We start from the raw sequence: 25,579 nt of genomic DNA on the forward strand, positions 1-25,579 counted from the left end.
TCTCTGTTTACTCAATGTCCACCACACAAGAAGCACTAGGACTATGGTCACAACGAGAAAGACAAAAGTGCCTAACTTATGGAGCTTTGGCTCCAGATTATAGAAGACAGGTGTCACATAATGAATAGAGTTTTGACTAACCACATACATCTATAAGAATGATTCTGTAAGATTACAATGGCATTGAAAACTTCCCATCACACAGTGCCATGGAATCACAGCCAACATTACTCAAGTGTGTGGCAACCCACAGAACCACCAGCCTATAAAAGCAGAAACTCAATAATTATGCCTAGCATGCAACGCTTGATAATGATAAACAACCATGCTATTGGCATTGGCATATATACTTACTATAGCACACTATTTATTATTCAAGCACACACCTACCTATATATGGAGGAAGAAGTTACTTGAAGTCAGGCTGGTGATGCACACCTGTAATCTCAGCACTGAGAAGGCAGAAACTAGGACTAAAGAGAAATCTGAGCTACATGAGACTGTCTCAAAGTCTCTTCCCATGCACATGAAAAAAAAAATCACATACATGGGTCTGGAGAGGCAGCTCAGTTGTAAGGCATTTGCCTACCATGTGAGGAGCCCTGGGTTCCATTCCTAGAATGGCAAAGAAACCAAATCAAAACAATCAGTATGCCACTTCCCTAAGGACACCCTCAGGCATCAAATATTTAATTGAGACAGACAAAATCATTTTTTTGCTGATTTACTCTTATGTTTTGTTCAACTTGATCAAGAAGCAATAGACTCCGCCATATATGCACACTACTTAACCTAGGAACATGCAGACTGTGCTCCCTAGTTACATGTAAGAATGTTATGGTGCGGGCTGGAGAGTTGGCTCAGCAGTTAAGAGCACTGTCTGCTCTTCCAGAGGACTTGAGTTCAATTCCTAGCACCTACATGGCAATTCACAACCATCTGTACTCCAGTTCCAGGGGATCTAACACTCTCACACATATATCTAAGCAGGCAAAACATCAATGCATATAAAATAAAAATAAATAAAACTTTCAAAAAAATGCTATGGTGCTTCAACATGATGATAAGTATCTGAGAACCCAGCCCATCCCAACTCAGTCATGCCTCTGAGTGTTAACTGGAAAGGAAACTTGTCTTCCGGGTCATGAGACAATCCTAACCACAGAGAACTGATAGAGTCTCCATGATGTTAGCAGCCAAGCAAAGCACAGGGATTAAGGGTATGGGTCAAAGTCCACATCTAAAGTTAAAACCCGAACAGTGCTCCTGTACCCCATCTGCATGGCACACTCCACCTGAGCATCTGAGGGCATGACACCGTGTATGCAAAACCCAGTCCTTCCATGTGGCTTCCAAGCCCCTATTGAGCCCTACTCACCCCTGGAGCTCACTGAATTTTACCACCCTTTCTGTCTTCTGCTGGTCAGACTGAACCACTTTCAGCATTCTGCATGAACTTTCTCTTTGACTTGTTCTGAAAACAAACCGTGGCTCCCAAAGTGTGGGCTTCTTTGGAAAGCTACTGTTACAGCATCCAACTGACATGGGTGAGACTAGGCCCAGGACTCCTCAGAGCTTCTCATGATGTTTTAATGTGGAGGTCTGATGTGAAATGTTCAGGTAAGAATAAGAACTCTCTTTACCCCTTTACTAGGAAGACCTGGAGCTTCTGTCAGATAGGTTAAAAACAAAACCTTCCTTACTCCCTATACCAAATTAGCTCTGCTCATAACTATTCAGCACCCTCAAATTGTGGGTTCTTCACTAGCAAGTTGTGTCTCTTATTTTACTATGCCACTGGCACCATGCTACTTCTCCGGCTGGCCTTCCAGTCTTAATAAAAGGACAGCACACATTTGAGCGTCATGTAGCTAAAACTAAAAGTACATTTGAGATGATAAAATAAATTCATGGAAACAAGAGAAGGACCCGTTTTCAGTGGAAGAGGCTGGCTGTGCCTGAAGAACGGTGTTCTTACCTGCTTAATGATATAACGAATCTCTTCAGAATTGAGAACAATGGACTTGATATCACTTGGCTTGCAGGGAGTGACCCCCCTATACAAGGTGGGTGTGTAGCACTTCATGGCAAACTTCAAGTCACTGACATGCCTCCTCTCCTGTAAGATATCTTCAAACTCATCCCACTTTTTGAGCTCTTTCTGTGAAGAAGGAAGTGAAAGACAGTGAGGTGTGCCCACTGGGAAAGGAAGAATTACTAAGGTTTCCCTCTGCCCAAATGTTTACTGCTTGACACCTGAGCAAGAATATTCTAATATTCTCCTAGACAGAGAAAAACAAGTGTCAACACCATGATCAATAAGTGTTGGGGGAAGTCCTGTGCATTTGTCAATAAAGACTGTCTGGCCAATAGGAATCTAGATAGGTGGGACTAGTAGTCCAGGAGGACTCTGGGAGGAGAAACACAGAGAGAGTCAACATGTAACTGCCATGGGGTAGGAGCCCGGAACTATTCTCCGGTAAGAGACATACTTAGATTAACAATTATGGGGTAATTACTTAAAGCAGAGCTAGCCAGTAAGAGGCAAGCAAGGCCAACAGCTTCATAATTAATACAGCGTCTTGTGTGTTTATTTGAGGACTACAAAGCGGCAGAGCCCAGGCAACTGGCGGGAGATAAACCAAAGCAGCTAGCAAAGATAAAGCTTCTCTTAACAAAATGGTTGTCAGGAGCGGGATTGAATTTCCACGCAAAATGACAAAAGCTTTAAAGGAATTTTAGAAACAGAAGAACGGAGAGAAGCACAGATTTTTGATAGCAGCATTTTTCTCAGGTGTTTTGGTAGCGACATGCCGAGATTCACCTGGCTTGCTTACCGGAGTCTTCCTAACTTGGTATTAAAAAAAAAAAAAACACCAAGGTTGTTTTAAGAGACTCTGCTAACGATTGAAAGGTGTGTACGTATAGCTGGAAGTGGCAGCTTTTGCTGGATGTCAGCATGGACTGAGGCGGTAAGCTGGAATCACGCTTACGCCCGCCATCTTGAAAAAAAAGGCAGTTTAAACTGCCGCGGTTTTACAGATAAGACACGTGGCCAGAAAAAACGTAAAGATTTACAGTAAAGTCAGACTTGGATGAACAAAACCCCTAAAGGTTTACAGTGTGTTTAAAAATATACGTAAGATTGAGAGAAAAAGAAGCCGGCTGTGGTGGCGCACGCCGGTAGGAATTGCTCCAGAGGCAGAGGCAGGCAGATTTCCAAAGAGAAACCCTGTCTCAGAGAAAAATAAATGAAAATGAAAGAAATAAAGTAATAATAGATAAATAAATAAGCCACATAAAGATGGAAAATACACAGAGTCTGGATACTGTACGCTATTGTGTTTTTCAGTTTTTTCATTGCTAAGGAAGGAACAAATGATAAAGTACACTTACTTATAAATGCTGCTAAATTAATTCAACTTATATCTTTTAAAAATGCCTTCACTTCAAAATTTAAGTATAAGGATATGTTATTCAGAAAAGGAGTTTTAGTTTATGTTTCCACAGAAAATGAAAAGCTGAGGATTCCTTCCAGGCTTCTGTGGTTTGACGAACCAAGACCCCCGGAAGCAGTGAACCAGATGTTCCAACAATTGAAACAGCTAAGATGATGCAGTCTTACAGACCCCGAAAATATGGACTTATACAGGTTTCTGAGTTTTGTCATGAACCCCATGGTATAAACAGCGCCCCCTTCCAGCAGGAAGCAGTTTGGAATGAGCGACGTCCTAATTCCCATCTTGTTTATAAATCTTTGTTTTCATTTAAATGGGATTGTTTATAATTGGTTAATGATCACAGCCGATCTCTTATTAATGGTAAAAAGGGGAATTATGTTATGGGTATGGTTTTTCATTTATTGATACAAATTCAAGGTCAATTTTGTGATGTGTATATTTCTCCTCTTGATTAAGTATTGTGCTTATACTGATCTTTTAAAATGTAATGCATAATTAAATATAGACTATAGATAGTTACTTATAATAGTCAGAATTTATAGTTAGGTAAGTTAGGTTTTCTAGATATACAGAAATATATTTGAGATAGATAGACAATCTTCAAACCTCTCAAAGACCTTCAGAAAATGGCATTTAAAATGGTTTAGGGTTTTTCTTGACAATGAGAAATGTTTGCTCCTGGCAGCACCAATTATGTCTGAGAGGAAGATGGGCATCGAAGAAACTTGTTATGGAGTTTGCTTTCAACATGGCAAGATTAGCCATTTGGGCAAGGAACTGCTCTTGCCTAGACTGTTTGACTGTTGTTGTATAATCTGGACATGCAGGGCCCACAGGAAAGTGACTGCTGAACTCAGTCTTACAGGGTTCCTGCTTCATGGAAGAGTCTACGGGACATTCTGCAGGACACAGAAAAATGACTGACAGACTGCTGATGCAGATGGACAGTTTTGATATTTCCTGCTTGGCTGAGAAATCTTCTGGATACATTGTGGCCTATGGGCTGAAGATGGATGCCCCAACGTTACAGAGGAACTTCGAGTGACTGTCCAGGTAGTAAGATATCTCTGTCAATCCTAGTGTTTATATATTATCCTTCTGTGGTCTTTGATGGAGTTGAAGATAGATATTTATAATTATAGTTTTCCTTAGTTATTATAAAAGATAAGCTACATATAGAACTTTGGACTCACAAGGATGGGATGGATGATATTTTCTTTAAATCTTGCTAAAATATTGTAACTATGTTCTTACTTGATAACTGTTCTGTTATATACAATGACTATGTTAAAATTAAGACTTTCCTTTTTGTTTAAACAGAAAAGAGGAGATGTTGGGGGAAGTCCTGTGCATTTGTCAATAAAGACTGTCTGGCCAATAGGAATCTAGATAGGTGGGACTAGGAGTCCAGGAGGACTCTGGGAGGAGAAACACAGAGAGAGTCAACATGTAACCGTCATGGGGTAGGAGCCCAGAACTATTCTCCGGTAAGAGACATACTTAGATTAACAATTATGGGGTAATTACTTAAAGCAGAGCTAGCCAGTAAGAGACAAACAAGGCCAACAGCTTCATAACTAATATAGCCTCCGGCCGGGCGGTGGTGGCACACACCTTTAATCCCAGCACTCGGGAGGCAGAGGCAGGCAGATCTCTGTGAGTTCGAGGCCAGGCTGGACCGACAGCCTGGAAAACAATACAGAGAAGCCCTGTCTCGAAAAACCAAAAAAAAAAAAAAAAAACTAATATAGCCTCCTGTGTGTTTATTGGAACTGATGCGACTCTAGAACCAGGCTGGCAGGAAAGGCTTCTTCTCAAAAAGAAAGCTTCTTTTTACAAATAAGTTTATACTCAACTATTGTTATTAGATACTTTATGTGGCCCCAAATTATTATTATGTATTAATATTACACAGGCCTTTATGCAGCCTCAGCTGGCCTCAAACTCTCTACGTAGCCAAAACCAAACTGGAACTCTTTATCTTCATCTCCACTTCCCACCTCCCAGGTGCTGGCATTATAAGCTTAAGCAACCAGGAATGGAAACCTGTGGTTTCGTTTTGTTGGACCAAGAACTGAACCTAGCCTTTACATGCTTTACAAGTACTTCACCCCCAAGCAGAGGCCTGGCCTATTGACGAGCATATTTCTGATGGCTATCTTTGTAAACTCAGTACCATACTGACAAACTTGCTTTGTCTGCCTCTATTTAGCTTTAAAAAAATCAAAACATGTATTAGAAGCCTCAAACTAAGTTGGGTGTGATGGTACAAGCCTATATAGTCCCTGCCTTTCAGAGCTAGGGAAAAACCATTAGGGTTCAAAGTCAGCCTAGCCTACATGAGATTGTCTCAAAACAAAACTATGTCAAATAAAATAAGCAATCTGTTCAAATCTGTTCTGCCTCATCACCTGCGCTCAGCTTTTGTGGGCCCAGTTTGTTTCCATCCACCAAGCGCTTGCACTGCTTTAGAGTCCAGGGGTGCTTCTAGGACAGTGCTTTCTTGACCAAGTAATTAGTAGTGGTAATGATAATGATCACAGTGAAGGCTGCCAGCTGCTAAGTGCCAGCTCTATTTTGAGAGCTTGGCTCTCTGAAGAACAATCTCCACTACAACCTCTGAGCAGCTGTCCTTACCAGTCCACAGACACCCAAGGTTCAGGGTCACCTGCCTCCTGGGAGGCCCACGGCTTCCAAACACAACAGATACAGTTTGGCGGCATCTGTGGCTCCTCACACTGATACGGTACTTGTTTATGGCAACCTGAAGCACTCACAGCACTATAGCCCAGGAGTTGCCTTATTTTTTTTTAATTTACACCTACAGAAATATGTGTATGTCTTATTCAAAACAGGGGCCATACCAAATATAATTTACCTTTCCTCTTTATCTGTATTCCCCTATAGTAAATACTGTTTTAAAACATCTTAGTTGTTACATAACTACCAAGTGATTTGTACTCACTTAAAAATCCAGAAGATTCAGGGAAAGCCCAAACAAACAAAAAAAACAAAACTCTAACTTTATGTGTAACCCCCTAGCGTAGGTAGAGACTACTCTAAGGAATACTTGTGTCTAAGCACAGGGACATGTCTCTCCCATCAGACACACTGAGACTGTCAACTTGATTTTTTCACATAATGTCATAAACACCCCTTTGTCATTTAAATTTCTTCCATTATTTTTGTCTTCCTCTTTTTAATGTTATTAATCTTAATGTAGCACACTCAAGTTGTATTTCACCCCTTGGAATTCTATGAAAAGGCACACTGTTCTTAAACACAACCACACAGTATTTTCAGTGAGCCCTTGCTTTGGCTGGGCGAGCATCTCCTAGTCTTCTTTCCCTACCTCCAGTGAAACTTCCCCACTTTGGTATTTTTCAGTGCTCTCCCATCAACAGCAGAAAAATCTCCTTCCTTCAATTCAGTGACTCTTAACCCGGGGAAGTTTTCCCCCTCAAACTACAAAGATACTTTTCCTTCCTCACAGGTTCAAAAGCTCACCTCCTCCAGCCGCTGTCTTTGGCCTTCCACAAATGCTGGGCACGCTCACCTATTCCACTGGAGTTTGTTGCTTGTGGATTTTTGTTATTGCTTTGTTTCTCTCCTTTTGTCTTATTTGTGGGGAGTGGGGGACTACAGATGAAACCCAGGGTTTTTAGTATTCATACTAGGCAAATGCTCTACCACTGAGTCACTTGCACGGCCCTGCAACAAGCTTAAAACACTAATTATATGTGCTTCCAAATCATGCACCTGATTCTCTTCTCCCATCACATATTCTAAATTCCTAACACTGCTCCAAAACCTATCCACTTTTTGGCTTGGTTCTACACGCTTATTTTCCTGAAATCTTAACTGCCACCTCAGCTACATCTTTGGGCGTCATTCCACCCAATCCTATTACTGTGGCCTTTGAGAATGTATAGCATCTACTCGGGATCCACAGGCCCTACCCTCAGCTACACTACCCGGCAGCCTGAACTCATAATCTCAATATCCTTGATTAAATGTGCCCTGATCAATCCTGCCAGCCAACTGTATGATTTTCAAAACACAGGTTATTCTTTACTTTTCAAAATACTTAAGTGAGTTCCACCTGCTTAGAATAAGGTCAGTCACTTCCAGAGACAAGTAAGATATAGTATGTCTGACCTCCTGTCTGCTGAGACACAGTTCACTCCCTGGTTAGTATGCTGTGCTGCCACAAGAAGACTTGCTGCCATCCTTCTAAGCATGTAGGCATCTGTCTGGGTTGTCCTGCTGCTCTGCTATACCTGCTGCAGCATCATTCCTCTGAGAAGGCTCTCAGGAACTCCCCCATAGAATCATCACACCTTGTTCAAGACCATTCTACCTGCTATTCACATCTAATACATGTGTGCTCACACACTGTGCCTGCATATCTACAAATGATAACAATTATTCCAAAGGCAGCACATGTCCTTAGCATCTGGCCATTTTGCTAATCATAGCCATCCTAACATACCATAGACTTTTGCTCGTAAGGCTGGAAAGTCTTCTTCAACTTTACAGTTCTAATTAATAAAGTAACAGCTCAAATTTGGACTCAACAAACTACTATTATATAAATGTAAGGGTAATTGAGATTTTAAAAACTTCCCATTAGTGGCCTTAGGTGTGAAACGAGGATAGCATCATTATCAGCAGGAATGCATTGAGGGCGTGGTCCAGGGCAACTAAGAGTCCAAAGGCAAGAGGACCAGGCATACATATATTTTGAGAAAGCTTGACAAGAAGGTTTAGTGACCCTCCCACCAGTCTACCCCCATCACCTTATTTCTCTAGTTCCTGTAAAGCTAAGCCCACACCTTTTTATGAGCCCAGGATAGCATGATCCCCACCACCTGTCCTCCTATGCAAAGGATTGCAGCATGCAGGAGTAGTACTTACTGCCAGCAAGTAAACACATTTGAATGGCTACCCAAGAACGCAGTGCAAGTGAGAGTCCAGCAGGAAGTTGGATGACACACATGCCCCACCTCAGGTTGTACCTTGGTCCCTCCCACAGCCTCCCTCTCCACTGCTATCTGTGCACTAGGCTCCTTGCTATAGACTGGGAATACAACAGTAACAGGGCAAGCAGACACTATCCAGAGAGAAACATTTCTTTCAGCAAACGAGGTCAAGATGAAGGTCACTGAGTGATTTCACTGGCAGACAGTATGCTGGTCAGTGACCTGCAGTGGAGCCCAGGTTTGGGCACTCTGTAGCACATGTACTCCTACCAAGGTCAGCTCACACCAGAATGACCTCACCAGCACTGGCAAGATGCACAGCAGCATGAGATGATACAGGATTATGTGCCACCTTCCCCTAAGAAGCCAACTTCCAAACAGATAAGTTACGCTCAGTAAATAACTGGGAAATGCTGTTTCGTAATACTTATCTTTATTTTGTATAAAATGTATTTCAGTATAAATTTATGTGACTTTAACCTTCAGTTTTCATTAATAGTTATGTTTTACCAATGGGCTTACAAATGCCATAAACATTTAACCATCAGCTCTGACCAGCCAATATAAGGATTGCCATGAGCCACCACTAAATGAGCTCAAGAAGATAAAGCAGGTGTTAACGAGGAAGTACTTTATACTGAGTGGTTCATGAAATGTTTGAGGTGGGTCTTTGATATTAAAAATGAGTCAGCAATACAAGTTCTGACACACAGGAAGGACCACGAACATTTGGAGAGACAGTACACTTCCCACCTGAGAAATACTAAGTCAGGATGGTGATGTTCAGTGAGCAGGATTACACTGGTAAAATCAGAGCAAGAGCAACTGGCTGATCATGTGCAGTCTGAGGTGGGATATCCTAAGTATCTGAACCCTTCACTGGAACGCTAAAAAGCAACCAGGGTTCTGGGTTGTGCAGTTGGGTCACACACACACACACACACACAATCTCAGGGGAAGAGTATGCTTCTAACTTTAGATACATCCCACCTGCGACTCACTTGCCAAATCCACATTCCCAGGCACACCCTCCTCTTTTGCTTGGGTACCACATTCTTTTTTTTTTTTTTTTGGTTTTTCCAGACAGGGTTTCTCTGTATTGTTTTGGAGGCTGTCCTCGAACTCAGATATCCGCCTGCCGAGTGCTGGGATTAAAGGCATGCGCCACCAACACCCAGCTTGGGTACCACATTCTTAACTCTACTTAGATGCTTCCCAAACATTTAGGATGTATCTGGTCCAGATCATGACAATCCACAGCTGACAACCTTACATCCCAGACCGAAACTGCTCTACTACCTGACTAAACCTGCTCCTCCCTTGTACTTCCTATCACTGAGAGATCAGCATCTGCCCAGTTGCCAAACCACAGGAACCCAACAGCCTACTTCTGACTGCCCCCACTTTCCTCCGGTCCTAGATACAACTGGTTCCCAGGGCCAAGGATCTCCTGCCCTAAGTATCACATAAAACCATCATGCTTTGTGCTTCCCAGCCTTACTGAGCTTCACCCCCCTGCCTGCATTAGCCATTTGTCCTAACCGATCTCCATGGTTATGAATCACACATCTTCCCCACCCTGAATTTCTTCCTACCTACAGTCTTCAGAGGGAAAGGCATTACTAATGCAGATAATCATGCCAGAAGTCTAATGATTTTCTTATTTTCTAGAGCATAAACACATAAGAGAAGATTTAATCTTCAACAAAAACCACAAACACTCAGAATATCCATGAAATGTGGAATTCTTTTAGGAAACACATTTGCTTATGGTCTTAATTCTGTCTTATGTTTTCTTTATCATTCTTTAATAAGTTTCCCCACACATGCAAGGCAGTGATTTTCTTACATAATTACTTCAGCAGTAACCACCTCCCAGCATTCATACTACAGAAACTAGTTTTGGTATCATTTTTTAGAAACCTTCTCAAGTCACAAAATGTCCTTTCCTTTGACTCCAACAACTTTCAATGCATGCTTTAACCACTGCCCTTATTTATCCCACTTAACTGTACTACCTGTTTACATTCGCCACTTCCTGTGTCCTTAGAGGCAAGGCAGTCTTTGGCACTGAGAATAAAAACTAGGAACTGCAGGCACTCCTAATGTTTGCTATCATTAGCAATATCTTACTATCACTAAAGAACTACTGATTAGACACACAGTATTGCACAATTAACAGTGTGATGGAAGAAGTTAGGCAGCCTGAAGTAGGCTATCATGTATGCAGTCACAAAGATTAGACAGAACCACTGTTAAAGGTGACTGAGCCAGGCAGCCTTGGCACCAGAGGCAGGTGAAACTTCCCCGTCTCAAAAAAACAAAAGGGGTTGGGGGTGGGGATGATATGCAGTCCAGCTTCAAAAGTGGAAATGCTCATGACCAGTTGCCTTAGTGATTCACACATAAAGTTGACAAACATCTCAGGATTAAAAAAAAAAACATAAATGAATGCTGGGCGTTGGTGGCGCACGCCTTTAATTCCAGCACTCGGGAGGCAGAGGCAGGCGGATCTCTGTGAGTTCGAGGCCAGCCTGGTCTACAGAGCGAGTGCCAGGACAGCCTCCAAAACTACACAGAGAAACCATGTCTCGAAAAAACCAAAAAAAAAAAAAAAAACATAGATGAAGTAAAAACTAACTCCTTTTTATTAACACATGCAAGGAAAATTCCAACCCACACACAAGCCCATTTAAAGGCCAAGGAGTTTCTTGAGTTGGATCTACACAACAACTCCCTGCTTTAGAATAACAAACTATAAAACAATGGTCAAGTATTTCCACCAAAGAACTGCGCGGTGAAGTCAGTGACAGAGACTCCAGCCATAAACGTTAAAGCAGCAGTTCACAACAATCATAAATATAAACTTAAGAGACAGCGAAAGAAGTTTGCCCACATTCCAAAAGATATCCTATTCTCAAGGTAGCAATATTCTCTTAGAAACCAAGAAGTTTGTTTGCTTTGCTCTCTTGTGGTTTTTTCCCCCCTCTTTTGACATTTCTACACGAGCTAACACTACATTGAACTTACATCAGAAACTGGTGTTAACTGCCATGCCATGGAACTATCCTTTTAAAAGCGTTATTTGTCAAGAGTGGTGGTGTAGACCTGTAATCCTGGCTCTCTGGATGTTAGGGCATGAGGATTGCAAGGTCCAGGACACCTTGCGGCTGCATAGCTAGTGCCAAACCACAATACAAACCATGGAGATTGTTTCAAAAATAAGCTATTAAAAATAAATTTCTCCAGGGCTGGAGAAATGACTCAAAGGGATCAGAGCAATTCCCTTCCCAGCACCCACGTGGCAGGTCACAACAATTTTAACTCGATTTTCAGAGCTGGCCTCTGATGCACCAGGAACACACATGGTGCACATATATACATGGAGGCAAACACTTATACACACAAAGTAAAAAGAAATTGTCCCCCAGGATTATACAATCTCACGGGGTGAAGATGTACAAAGCTTTCACCTTGATAATGGATATTGTAAACTCATGAATATTGTAAGAGACCAACATTCTGTTGGAAACCAAACCAAGCAACCCACCAGAAGAGGAAGTAATTCTGCAAGAGGGGTGTCGAGGCAAGTTGGAGTGAAGCCAGTGCCAATGGGAGTCCTATCCAACAATTTTTATGGAAAAATAACTAACAGGAGACAATAATTTCCAGAAGTTTCAAGTCTTCCTCAATTAGAGTGTTAAAAACTCTACTCGCATATTCTAGCCGAATGTTTTTCTCCCAAGAATACTTCAGGGGGAGAAAAAAAAAAAGACGGGAGCCACTGAAGAGCCAAGTCTTTTCGAGCTAGGTCAGCCCGCAGGTTTCTCAAGGGGCAGAACTCTGCAGACACACCCTCGGTGGACAGGGAGCCTCTAGTTTGCCCCTCGTGCGGGTGTGCCGGGCTCCAGGCCTGATAGGGGAAAGGGACAGAGGGGCCACCATCGACAGAAACTTGTAAAAGCAGAAACATTTACCGAGACGCAGACACATGGTTGCTGTGGATACCAAGTCAAGTACCCAAATCCTGCACAGAGGGGCGTCAGGACCCGCTCTCTAAAACAGGAGTCGTGGGCTGGGGGACAGGGTTCAGGAGTGGCTGTCCTTCCCCAAGACACAGTCCCTGGCCTCAGTCCCCCAGGCGCCTACCGCATAGAGGAGCAGAGTGCCGGGGCTGGCAGAGCCGACCGAGAAGCGGGAGCTGGAAGAGTTAGGAACGTCCATGGCGCGGCTGCCGTCCCGGGCGGGGCCTGGGCTCGTCTGCTACGCGGTTGTGGTGCAGCGGCTGGGGGCGGTTCTTTCGAACGGGGCGGCTCCAATCCGCCCAGGGCGGTGGCACTCAGTACGGCCACCGCACGGGACCCCGAGCGCCACCATCTTAGCCAGGACGGAGGCCGCGCTGAGCTCAGTGGAGCACGCGCAGAAACGCCGGAAGCGGACGCGGTGGATTGTGGGCTGAATTTGGAGATGCGTGCAGATTCCTATGGCGGAAGAGCGAGAGTCGAACTCGACAGAGCCTTCTGGCTCTGAGACACTCCTGGATGCCGTGCTGAGGACCCTCTACGACCTGGGTGAGCATGGCTCTCGAGAGGAGGCGGCCGAGGACAGCTGAACACATCCCAGACTCGGCAGAACCGCGGGCCACCCGATCTCCTGGCGCCGTGCCGGCTGGCCTTACTTACCCCTGCGGCATCTCCCGCTCTGAGACCTTCTCACCCACATCTTGCCTCTTTCTCAGTGTGCGGGGAAGAAAAATCAGAGCGTGTTACTAAAGACAGGCAATTGTCTGGCACTTTGGCAAAAGGACAGTCACTCGCAGGCTGAAGAACTCATAGATTGCCCGACTTTGAGAACCACACTCGTTGCAAACACTTTGTTATGTTTTAGAGCGCTTACTCAAAATCTAAGCTCACTTATACGGTTAAAAAATAACTTAGAATGTGGAAGAACTACCAGGTGTACGTGCTCTTGTGGGTTCCCCCATTAACTGTGAGAGCAGCCCTTATATACCCCTACATTGATCCCTGTGTTACAAGCACCAGAGGCTAACCGAGCTTGTTAGAGATTGCCCTTCATAGCTCGGGTATTAGTCCTAGGGCCTGATAATCACGTTTTTCACGGGTTTGCCTTGTCCTGTGCAGGTTCTCTGCCCACGAAGTGGAAGGCAGACAAGACTTGGCCTCCGACTTTCACAAGTCTGAGGACTAATTTTTAAAATCCTAAATGGAATTTGTGTCCACATATGCTGGAGTTCATTGTTAGTTGCTCCAATGGCCGAACTTGTTTTTATATGCCAGAGTTAAATTGTCTCCAAGGACACATTTAGTGAGTACTCAGCTGATGTTTAGAAAGCTCCTGTGCTCATGCTGTAGGTCAGTAACGAGGCCTAGAATTCTGGTTCAAATTCCAGGTCTCTGTTGAGAGTCTGAGCAGAGGAAACAAACAGAAGATGAGAAATTAAGTAGAAAGTAAAGGTGTTTAAATTAAGGCAGTTTTCGATGGGCGGTGGTGGCGCACGCCTTTAATCCCAGCACTCGGGAGGCAGAGGCAGGCGGATCTCTGTGAGTTCGAGGCCGGGCTTGACCGACAGCCTCCAAAACAATACAGAGAAGCCCTGTCTCGTTAAAAAAAAAAAAAAAATTAAGGCAGTTTTCCTGGGTTCTACTTAATTCATAACTGAAAGAAACAGGAAAACTGGGACCTGTACTTGTTACCCTGCAATGTGGTAAAAAGAAATACTTGTGTAGAGGCAAATGTTTTTAGTACAACTGAGTGGGTGACCTGTGGGTTACAGCCCTGGGAAATATGACTTTGATGCCACTATGTAAGGAGCAAGTGTGAGGGCTAAAGCAGTTGTATTAATACAGGTCAGGGATAGATATACAGCTACCTAGGCAAGAAAGACAGCATTTTGATTTCTTAAAATTGTGCAAAAACCCACCTTACTTGAAAAACAAATTGTTTCTTTTTTTTTTTAAGTTGTGTTTTTACCTTTCAAGTTACATTTACTTATTATGTGTGGAGGGGATATTTGTATGGGTGGATGTTATCACCCCTAGCATGTCGAAATAAGAAAACAACATATGAGTATCAGTTCTTTGCTTCCTTGTTGGTCCTGGGGATCAACCTAAGTCATCAGGCCTGGCAGCAAGCACTCTGGCCCCAGACACTTTGTTTCTTTATTTTTATAGATGGATGCCGTGTCTGAGCCATATGCACAGTGACATTCATTTGGTATTGGTGTTAACTATCCGAACTGCCTTTTAATTTTTTTTTTTAATGTTGAAACAAACAGGAGAGACAGAAGGTGAGACTGAGTCTAAAAGGATCAGAAAGAAGAGAGAAAAAAAGACAGGTGTGGAGGCGATAGCACATGAGACAGCAGAGCCGCTTCCCCTGCCTGGATCCCTTGTGAGAGGCCCGAAGAAGAATGCTTCCAGCTTTTTCAAGGAACTCAAAGAAGAGCTACACTCTGTTCCTGCTGTCCCCTCAGCTCCCCCTTCAGGACCGGAAGTCCCTGCTACTACTGCAGTACCGCTCTCTCCCCTAAAGAACAGCAGCAAGCTAGTGGAAGTGGTCCAGTTTCAAAGCAAAAGCAGAAAAAGAAAACCAAAGTCAGATCAAGATGAACACACAAAGGTAATGTGTCAGCTGGTCTGTACCTGTGTGGTAAGGGTGCTTTAGGTGACCATAGACTGTAACTGGGACACCAAGGCTACCTTCAGGCCCCAACATTTGGTAAATGACTCACAGGACTCAGCACTTGGTTCTTAGCCATCTTAGACTGACTGACTGACTGACTGGCTAACTGACCGACCAACCAGAGTTCCCAAACCCAATGGCCCAGAGCAAGCTGAGCACTGACCATAAATCATGAATATTAGGTAAACTTAGGATGTTAGTACCTTGAGGCCTCAGGTATACAGAAACATTCTGGTCAGCAGAGTATTAATTGCTCAGTGCTTGGGAGGTAGCCAGCTGCAAATAAAGAATCCAAGACCGTCTTAAGAGTTTCAGGGTTTGCTAGGCACGGTGACTTACACTTTTAATCCCAGTGCTTGGGAGGAGACAGAAGCAGTTGGGTCTCTATGAATTCAGGGCCAGCCTGGTCTATACAGTGAGTTCTAGGTCAGCTTGGGTTACATAGTGAGCCCCTGATCTCCACAAAAGAAAGGGTTCCAGGTCTTGATAAACCCAGGCCTGCTTAGCTAACCTTTCCTATTTAATAAGCCTTTTGGTTGTTAGTGCTCAGAAGAAAACCAGTTTTCTCTCTGCCATTCCCGTTGTGTGCCCGCCACTATCTTAGGACATAGTGCTGACCAAAATGTACACCAACTCTTGCTCCATGAACTCAAAATCTAGTAAAAAGTAATTTTATTTTCCTGTGCAGCACTCTCCTTCAGATAACTGTAAATGTTACCCCAAATTCAGTTTGTTTTGGTGAAGTGGCTACTCCTACAAATTGTCTTCTCCCCTACCCCCATTTCCTTGCAACAAGAATATACTAATGGTTTTTTTTTCAAATTCTTTGCTAAAATTCAGATATATGCCATTCTTTAGCCTTCCTCATGTCCCATAAACCTTTACCCTTACCTATCAAAAACAGAAAATGGGATTGTGTCATTTTCTTAAGGCAGCTGTTAGAAATTACCACATAGTACCTCAAAGCAATAGAGAATTATTAGTCTTGTAGTTGTAGAGACCTGAATTCCAAAGCCAAGTATGGTAGGGCCATGTTCCCTCCAAGGACTCTAGGAATAGAGAAGCCTTCTAGACCTGTGGCCAGGGTGGCCCCATGCACCCCATGACTCTTGGTGTTATAACTGTAGTCTCTGACTTGCTTCTACATGCTAGTCCCATGGGCCTAAGCCCATAGTTCATGTACCTCACTCTTGCTCTCAGGGCACCTATCATTGGTTTAGGGCTTCCCCTAAATCCAGGGTGCTCCTCTATTCTAGAGAGCCTTGCACTCTTAACATCATTTTTCTTTGCCTGGTAGTGGTAGGGCACGCTTTTAATCCCAGCACGTGGGAGGCAGAGGCAGGCAGATTTCTGTGAGTTTGAGGCCAGTCTGGTGTTCAAAGTGAGTTCCAGGACAGTCTCCAAACGTACAGAGAAACCCTGTCTCAAAACAAACAAACAAAAAAGATCATTTTTCCAGATACGGTTCCATAGACAGATTTCTGAGATTAGGTCATGGCCATTATCTTTTTGATAGCTTCAATTCAACATTATTCTTTATGGCTATGTGAATGTATGTTAATGCCAACTTTTGCTTCATTCTTATTGTTTTAAACAGCATTCCTTGGACTGAGAGGTTCAGTGATATAGCCCTTGCCTAGCATGCAGGAGGTCCTGGGTTCCTTACCCAGTATTGCAAACACAAACAAATCCATTAGTGCTTTTGAATTTAAATGCCATTTCATACCTAGTGCTCCCAGCACTTCCTCAGATTATTAGGACACCGGGCTGCAATCAGTCATACCTGCTCTCACTTTAGGATTCTAGGTCAACTTCCCACTCATGCATCAGTAATTAGTACTGGGACTATCATAGGTGGGCCAAGGAATGGCCCTTGGCCATCTCCTTTTACTTTAGAAGCCAAAAGAATCTGTCTTTTATGTTGTGCCATAGTGTAGGAAGGGAGGAAAGCATTATTTCCAGTGTTAACCAGGTTTCAAAACTAACGTGACCTATCTCTGTACCCTTTCTCCCTGCCTCAAGTGTTCCAGGACCCAATTTCTTGTGTTCACTCTTGCCCTTCTTTTTAGAGTGGAAAGTTTTCCTATTAATAGAATGGACAAAAGAGTTGGCATTGTGTGAGCCTGGGTTTCCTCATTGCTCAGTAATAGAATGGCTGCAGGCTGTCAAGCTGTCGAGTTGGGCCTTGTTCTCTCTTTTTTTTTTTTTTTTTTTTTTTTTTTTGGTTTTTTTGAGACAGGGTTTCTCTGTATTGTCTTGGAAACTGTCCTGGAACTCGCTTGGTAGTCCAGGCTGGTCTCGAACTCACAGAGATCCGCCTGCCTCTGCCTCCCGAGTGCTGGGATTAAAGGCGTGCGCCACCAGTGCCCTGCTTTTTTTTTTTTTTTTTTTGCTTTTTTTCTTTTTGGTTTTTTTTTTTTTTTTTTTTTTTTTTACGAGACAGGGTTTCTCTGTATTGTTTTGGAGGCTATCGGTCCAGCCCGGCCTTGAACTCACAGAGATCCGCCTGCCTCTGCCTCCCGAGTGCTGGGATTAAAGGCGTGCACCACCACCGCCCAGCGGGCCTTGTTCTCTCAAAGCAGGGACACAATCATAAGACATTCCAAAAGGCAGGTGGCAGAGAAAATGACTGATGATAAACTCCATTAGACACTCATGGGATTGGGGAACTTGAGAAAGAAGAGGTAGTAGTGAATTTTGGAAATAGTCCAACTGTCTGGCCCTACCTAAACCCTGAAAATGACCTTTCCCCCAGAACTTAGATCCAAGTCATGAATTCTACAATGAGGCTGTGTTGTGCATCGTCACAGGCTTAATGGGCTTGTCTGGGAACATGGCACCATTTCAGAAATCCTTTCACAGTAAACTTAGAAAAGCGATTCTTTATTCTACAAGTTATTGTGCGCCTGCTACCTGGCTGTCGATAGAGACCAGCAGTGGAATGTGTGAATGCTGTACTGTCTACCGTGGTTATAAAGTTATAAATGTAAAGAGTTGCAAACACAGAAACAAATCGGGTGCTGAGAGAAATAGGTAGAGCCTAGGTAGAGTAGTCAGGGAGTAAGAACCTGCCTGAGCTCAGTATTAAATAGTGGTTGGAGGGGAAGAAGAGAGCCACTTAAGCAGGAGAAACAGCCTTGCCAACCCCTGTGGGTGCAAGGTGTCTGACTAATTCAGAGAGCTGGAAGGCCAGCAGGAGTAGGACAGAGGGGACAGCGGCATGAGATGGTGCACAGAAGCTGGGGAAGCCAGCCCTTCCCAGGTCTTAGAGGCACTGTGGGATTTTGTACTTTAAAGTACATGAAGACAGCCAGGTATGATGTCTTATTTCTATAATCCCTGAGCTCAGGAGGATTACCATGAAGGCAAGCCAGCCAGGGTTACAAACAAAACCGACAAGACTTCCAGGCCAGCCTGAACTTCATGATGAGGTCCTTCTAATCAAAACAAAACAAAGCAAAAATCAGTTCAGTATGTGGGTAGCTATGACCCTGGATGGGTTTGAAATGGGGTGGCCTAGCCTGGGGCTCGAGAAGCAAATGAAAGAACTGTTTTGCTAATGGGAGTGCAGCTTCCTGAGAGGAAGGACATTCTTGGGCTTCTAAGCAGTATGTCAGATAGCCTGAAGCCATTCAGGTGGCACTTGGCTCTTAGGGCAGTGTCAGTGGGGTTGTCCCTGTCACTTCCCTCAAGCTACTCAGCCTCCACTGTCACTACTCTGAGTCTCAGGCTCCTTAATGGTCTAACCAAAAAGGGACCAAAGCAGGGCATGGTTGTGCTCACATTCAGTCCCACCTTTAGGCAGATCCCTATCAGTTCAAGGACAGCCTGGGCTACATAGAGAGACCCAGTTTCAGAACAAAAATGTGGGGACAGAAAAGAGGAATGAAAGCTGGAAGAGAAGGGAACCCTGTGTCCTCATCTCCTCCTCTGCCAAAAGGAACTGCCATTGTTCCCATGTGCTGGTGCTTGTTCCCACCCACTGACCCTGGTGCCTGTGAGGTGATGTCATTGGTTGGCAGCTAAGTACACTGTGTACCACATGTGCCATTCAGAGCTTGTAAGCACAGCTTGAGAGGGTTCTGTTTGGTTCTTTAAATTAATGCAAATTTGTTTTGCAGACAAACCTCATAAGACTTCTCCAAAATCACTTGTGATTCCCCCGTTTGACATGAATTTTACAGATAGTGGTTTATTTCCCTGGTGCTAGGGATGAAACAGGGAGGGGCCTTGCACACACAGGCAAGCCTCTTCCTCTGAGATATGCCCCCAGCTGTTATGGAGGTGTGTGCTGATGGGTTCCAGTCTAACTGAAGGTCCTGTGCCTCTCAGTGTTTGGTATTGCGAACAGAACTTGACCCTGACTGGCTATTCAAATAAAGGATTGTGGATCTGAAGCAGCACAAGTCAGGTTCTGACCCCAGGCTCTCTGGCTTCCAGACTATGTACTTAGCTGCTGCTTGGGAGATAGAATACAAATTACCTGGGTTCTGTGGCCTTTGATAAGACCAGTGGGAGGAGCCAGAGGCATCACCAGACCTAAAGACACCTCCCCAGGTTCTTGCCAAATAGCCATGATAGCAGAGTGCTATGCAGTTCACCTTCATTCTGAGCTCCGGTAAGGCCAGGTTTTAGGAAGAGAGTCATCTAGTTGAGGCACTTCACACTGGCCAAAGTGAGTAAGTCCTTAGTATTTTTACAACTGCCTTCATTTGAAAAGAAAAGGGTTTACTTACCCACTCTCTCTAATTAATAATCAAAAGTTTGTCTACCTAGTTTTTTTCATTACATTTTATTTGTTTGTCCACAGGGTGGTTGGTGCCCTAGTCAGAGGACAGACAACCTATAGGATTCAGTTCCTTCCTTCTACCATGTTGGACCCACTGAATAAATTCAAGTTATTAGGCTTTGTGGAAAGTGCCTTTACCCAAAGCTGATTCATCTCATTAGCCCACTAATAACATTTTCTTTTCTTTGGGTGGGAGAGGGGCTTTGTTTTATGTTTTTCAAGACAGTGTCTCACTATGTAGCTCTGGCTATCCTAGAACTCCTGTCTAAACCAGGCTGGCCTTGAACTAACAGAGATCCTCCTGTCTCTGCCTCCCAAGTGCTGGGATTAAAGATGTGTTCAAAAACACCTGGCAATTTTTTTCTATTTTAAATCCAAGCAACACAGAAGAAAATGCTTTGGGGCAAGTCAGCTAGCCCACAGACTGGTTCACTGAGCCTGGAACCCAGTTCCTATATGGAGAAGAAAGCAGGGACATGAGGTTTGCATTGTGATTGGATATCCTTGCTATGCAGAGCAGGGATTGTGCCCTGAGAAAGCAGGACAGCCACTCTGGTTGTCACCATTGGCCCCCATGTGGCACAACATCTTTTTTAGAGGTTTATGGAATTTACAACTCTCTTGCTGCTGTGACAGATGGAGCCTGGAATTGGATGGTGACTACTGTTGGCCAAATGTCTTTGTCTTTGACAATAGTCTACTTAAAGTTGCAAGCATCTAGAGAGTCCTGTAGACTTGAAGCCACAGCCAGGGGGTGTGACTTAGAAGCCATAATCTTGAAAGCCTTTGTAACAACAGTGTCACCAGCAGTTAGGAACTAAAGCTTCACCATAGCCAGGAAGCTGATGCTTCTCAGAGAACTGTCATTCTAGCATATGGGAAGGGAGCTGGGAAAGAAAGAACATAGAGGCAGTGATTTCAAACCCCTGCTTAGACGTCAGTACTTTGCCCAGCTTCTTGCCAAGCAGAACTTTCTGTCTGGTCCATGAAAGACAGGTGTTTCTTTGCTTTTTCTTGTTTCATCTTCCCCTAAAGCCTTGAGTCCTTCAAGTACCTGCTCTTGGAGTGGAAGAGATGTAAGAGCAGTAACTCACTGCTCTTGCAGAGGACCTGGGTTCAGTTCCCAGCTCACAGCCATCTGTAACTCCATTCCTAGGGTAGATAGCATCTCTTCCAACTGCTTCCTGTGCCCACATGGTGCACATACATGCATTAGGCACACATAAAACAACAAAAACATTTAAAAACAAAAGCATGCTCTCCACCTCTTCTCTGCAGAGTGCTTGTAAAGATTTTGGCAGCATGTGGGATTGATACTTAGATGTGTGAGCTGGCTTCAAGGCTTCTTTTACAGTTTTTCTTTGTGATGAAACACACATGACATAACAGAGCTTGGTACATAACTTATGACTGGTGAGCAGCCATCGCCACCCACCATCTTCAAAGTGTCTTCCTCCTGCAGCTGTCCCCATTCCAGCCCAACACCTCTGTTCTGCTTTCTCTCTTAAGTGACAATGCCCCTTGTGGGATGGGGTTACTACTTGCCCTCTGTAACTGGCTTGTATCACAGTGCCCTCCTGTTCGTCTGTGACACAATATGCATCAGAATTCTGCTCTTTGATTGATTTTTTGTGGTGTTGACTTATGCTTGCTAGATTAGCACTCTTCTACTGAACTATACCTCAACCTAGAAATGCCTCACTTTTAGAGGCTGAGCATAAACCTAAGCTGTTCATCTGTGGGTAGACATCAGGGTTGCCCTTGTGTTTTAGCTGTTGTGAACACTGCCACTGTGACTTTGGTGTACAGATACTTCCGGAAGCCCCTCCAGGGCAGAACTACTGGATTATGTGCCCCACTCTGCTTTTACTGTTCCTAGGAAATGCCACACCTTGTCCATAGCAGCTGCACCTTTAGCATTTTTGCCTACAGTGTGTATAAGGGTTTCAGTTTCTTGACGTCCTTGCCAATGCTTGTTATGGGGGCTGGGGGCTGGGGATGTTGTTTTGCTTTATATATATATATAAATATATATACACACACACAGAGATGTTGGGTTGTTTGTTTTGAGACAAGGTTTCAGGATGTAGCCCAGGCTGGCCTCACATTTGTAGCCACTTCCCTGCCTCTTTTCTCCTTGGATTAAAGGTGTGAGCTACTATACTTGGCTAATTGGTAGTTTCCAACAAGGATTTGTTTTCTCTGCAGAATAAAACAAAGGCCCTTGAAAAAGATGTGGGTATTCAAGAATTTAACCTAGAAAAGGTAAGCATTTTGAAGTAGTTTTTAGTTCCTTTTTAAGGTTGCATTGTTTGTTATGAACTGACAGCTTTCGCACAGCACCTGTCTTGTCTCAAGGCTCACAGTGTTCACATGACTGACCTGCTGAGTAGCACAGGGTTGCAACACAATGGCCAGTGATGCGGTAGCAAGTCAGAAAGATGGGAACATGTGTCCACAGTGCAGCAGGTTTCTAAGATGCCTGACAGAAGGACAGTAGGAAGTCACACGGCAACTGAGAGTAGGTACTGGTGACTTCCTCTTCAGAAAACAGCTGTGTTTGATCTACTGTGTCAGCTTTTGCGTGTGGACAGCATGTTTGGAGAGGCGCTTTTGTCTAAGTGGCTGCCCCTCTGGCACTGTCTTGATGGAGAGCATCCAGTCGCAGTACTGAGTACTAATTGCTACCTGAATCCCAGCACTGTCACTAACTAATTCATGCAGAGACAATCCATTGCTTCAGCTGTGGGATTAAACAAGGAGGAGACACTGAGAGAGCAATGGTTCGAGAGCCTGCTGGTGCTTCCTCAGCCAAGACAACACTGCTGTGCCACAGCTGTGGGGCAGTGGGGCTGGAAGCTGCTGGGGAGTTGTTGGGTGCTGCGGTCTGACTGTTGTGGGTCAACAGGCTCGTCTGGAAGTACACCGCTTTGGGATCACAGGCTACGGCAAAGGAAAAGAGAGAGTCCTGGAACGGGAGCGGGCTATCATGCTGGGGGCTAAGGTGAGGAGTTGCCTACTGTGACCAGTCGGGGGGGGGGGGGGGCGGGGGCAGCACACGGGCACTGGGACTGCCCTTTTATTTGTATGAGAAAAACTGATGATGTGCCTTTATTCTTTCCTTTCAGCCTCCCAAAAACAGTTACGTGAATTACAAGGTTTTACAGGAACAAATCAAAGAGAAAAGGGCAGCACTGGAAGAAGAAAAGAAAGTGGTGGGTGTGATGTTTCTGCACTTTACTCTGTTAATCAGGTGGGGGAGACAGGACTGCCTCATGGCTGGCATGCTGGCAGTCATAGCTTGCCAAGCAGTCAGGACACCAGACACCAGCATTGCCTAATGAACCCTCCTTCCCTGCCCCAGTGTATCAGCTGAGCGTTATCAGGCCAGCTGAGGCATCTGGCCTGGCCATGGGTGAGATGGGGCAGGCTTTGAGGCGAAAGGTCATTATCATTGCCACATTGTCTGCTGAGTGCCCAGCATGTGCCCAGTAAATGACATTCATATGGCCTTCTATCACTAACTTATTGCCCTGTTTTTCAGTGTTCACTATCCATTACTGACACTTTGTCCTAAATGTTAATTTAGGCTCGGGACACAGACATTTTCAAGAAAAAGAAGAGGAAAGTTCAGGAGGACAGGTGAGTAGCGGCCACCAATGCTGGTTGTCACTAGCCAAGCCTGTGCTTGATTCCCTCACGGTGCCTTGAGTGTGTGCGGCACCCGAGCCCTCTCAGGTTTGAGCCTTTAAACGGGATAGATTAGGAAACTGCCCCAAATCAGCCAACTGCATGAGACTGAATCCAGCATCTTCTCTGGTCTCTATTATCAAAGACTAGACACTTCCAGTGACTCATGAGAGCTGAGGTTGGCGGGGCTGGCCTGACGTGCAGCACACTCACAGTGGAAATAGCAGGCAAGGGGCCTGGTACTTGTCTCAGCTTTGGGTGAGGATTCCCCTCTCCTCTGGGCACTCCACACTGGGCTTTTCATCTTAACCCTTTCTCACAACAGTGTCTTTGTCAACTGAGTAGCCACTGTGTGCCAGGTAAATGTTGGTGCCCAGGAGTAGTCACACCAGGATGGCAAGGGGCGTGGCAGTAAAGGAAGCATCCAACTGTGAAAACATAAATTGATGACGATGCATTGGAGCTTGGAGACATTGCTGGGGGGTGAGCTGGAGGTCACTTTAAGGAGGTGATGTCTGTCAGGAACTGAGCAGGGAGGAAGAGTCACCCTGGAAATGGTGTTTCACGCCTTCCTGCAGCAAGAGAACAGTGCAGTTGTGGTGGGTCCTGCACAAGAAGAGAAGGCCGCAGGCTGTGATCCTGCTTACTCTAACTGTGTGGCACCTTTTTCTTACCCTCAACACAGGAGATCCAAGAAGTCGGCTCCCAGCATTTTGTCAAATGGTCGAGTTGGACAAGTTGGAAAATTCAGAAATGGGACATTGATTCTAAGCCCCACAGATATCAAGAAAATAAATTCTTCCAGGGTAGCTAAATGATGTGCTTTGTCAGCACCAGAGAGGAGTGGGAACAAGTGACAGTGCTGACCCAGGACACCACCAAACTGCAGGCTGCTCTTTCATGTTCCACAGGATCTTTTCTCATTTGAGGAGCAAGACTGATACACAGGGTGGTGACCCTGCCGGACGCCTCCCAGTGCCCAGGCTCCACTCCTGTCTCTGGTTACTAGTGTCAGCAACTTGGTTGAAGTCCACTTTTTCACAATTTTACTGTCTCACGAGTGTTTGTGACTGAGATTAAAGTGCCTTTTGGGCTTTTAATGACAGTGTACTGTGTCATGAAAGAACTAAGAACTCTTATCATTTGCTGATTTTGTGGGCAAGCAGTTCTATTGTCAGCCTGCTATGTGTGTGAAATCTACTTTGTAAGAATTTCCAAAAATACACCTCTGTAGTATATGTTAAGCAACACACGGACAGTTCTGACTGGTTTCCCACACATACTTGGAACTGTGACCTCACAAGGCCGTGTTTACAGTGGTGTTGTCCCTGCCTGGGTCAGCATCTTCTCAGAGAGTGAGGTGAATTAAAGGAAAAGCTTCAGTGAGAAGAACAATTCTGGTATTTCCCACCTTGAGAGTTTGGCTCCTTGTCCAGCAAGCAGTGCTATGGGTTTGGAAACTTACACATCATTGCCAGCAGGCACTCAGGTGACTCTGAAAGCATCGCCAAACCAACTCAGATGGAATCCAGTGTCAGATTTTTCAAATGACTTTTTTTTTGTTTTTGTTTTTGTTTGTTTTTTTTGGGGGGGGTGTTGAGACAGGGTTTCTCTGTATTGTTTTGGAAGCTGTCCTGGAACTTGCTCTGTAGACCAGGGTGGCCTGGAACTCACAGAGATCTGCCTGCCTCTGCCTCCCGAGTGCTGGGATTAAAAGCGTGCGCCACCAACGCCCAGCTCAAATGATGTTTTTAAGGTTTATTTTGTACCTACATTAGGGCACTTATGCCAAGGTGTTTGTGTGGAAGTCATAGGACAGAGTTTCAGGGGGCCACAATGAGGGTCCCAGAAATTGAATTTGGGTTGTCAGGCTTGGCAGAAAGCACCTTCACCCACTGAGCCATCTCACCAGTCCTAGTTTAGAGGATCTTAAATGTGACAACACTAGGAAAGTA

At 44.5% G+C, this 25,579-nt stretch overlaps 2 protein-coding genes across 5 annotated transcripts in view; one reads left to right on the plus strand and one right to left on the minus strand.

Annotated features, from left to right (window-relative positions):
• Gnpat (glyceronephosphate O-acyltransferase) overlaps positions 1-12,732 on the minus strand; it is a 30,168-nt gene extending 17,436 nt beyond the window's left edge. For 2 of the 4 annotated variants that reach the window (XR_001197129.3, XM_005064684.4), the window contains exons 1-2: positions 12,593-12,732; positions 1,979-2,161 (exon numbers count right to left, since the gene is read on the minus strand). Coding sequence is in view for 2 of the 4 variants with exons in the window: in XM_005064684.4 (XP_005064741.1) it covers positions 1,979-2,161; positions 12,593-12,667 (258 nt within the window). In the remaining 2 variants the exon portion in view is untranslated. Of the gene's footprint in view, positions 1-390; positions 413-1,978; positions 2,162-12,592 lie in introns of those variants that run through there. The other 2 variants (XM_021230592.2, XM_021230598.2) reach the window with 2 other exon arrangements.
• A 148-nt stretch (positions 12,733-12,880) lies between these two features.
• On the plus strand, positions 12,881-24,724 carry CUNH1orf131 (chromosome unknown C1orf131 homolog). The gene is made up of 7 exons (XM_005064683.4): positions 12,881-13,014; positions 14,739-15,082; positions 22,143-22,199; positions 22,843-22,938; positions 23,063-23,149; positions 23,524-23,576; positions 24,310-24,724. The coding sequence occupies exons 1-7, from the start codon at positions 12,927-12,929 to the stop codon at positions 24,440-24,442; spliced, it is 858 nt and encodes a 285-aa protein (XP_005064740.1). The 5' UTR covers positions 12,881-12,926; the 3' UTR covers positions 24,443-24,724.
• The last annotated feature ends 855 nt before the right edge of the window (positions 24,725-25,579 follow it).

The sequence above is a fragment of the Mesocricetus auratus genome, unplaced genomic scaffold (assembly GCF_017639785.1).
Source record: "Mesocricetus auratus isolate SY011 unplaced genomic scaffold, BCM_Maur_2.0 Super-Scaffold_100013, whole genome shotgun sequence".
Taxonomy (NCBI): Eukaryota; Metazoa; Chordata; class Mammalia; order Rodentia; family Cricetidae; genus Mesocricetus; species Mesocricetus auratus.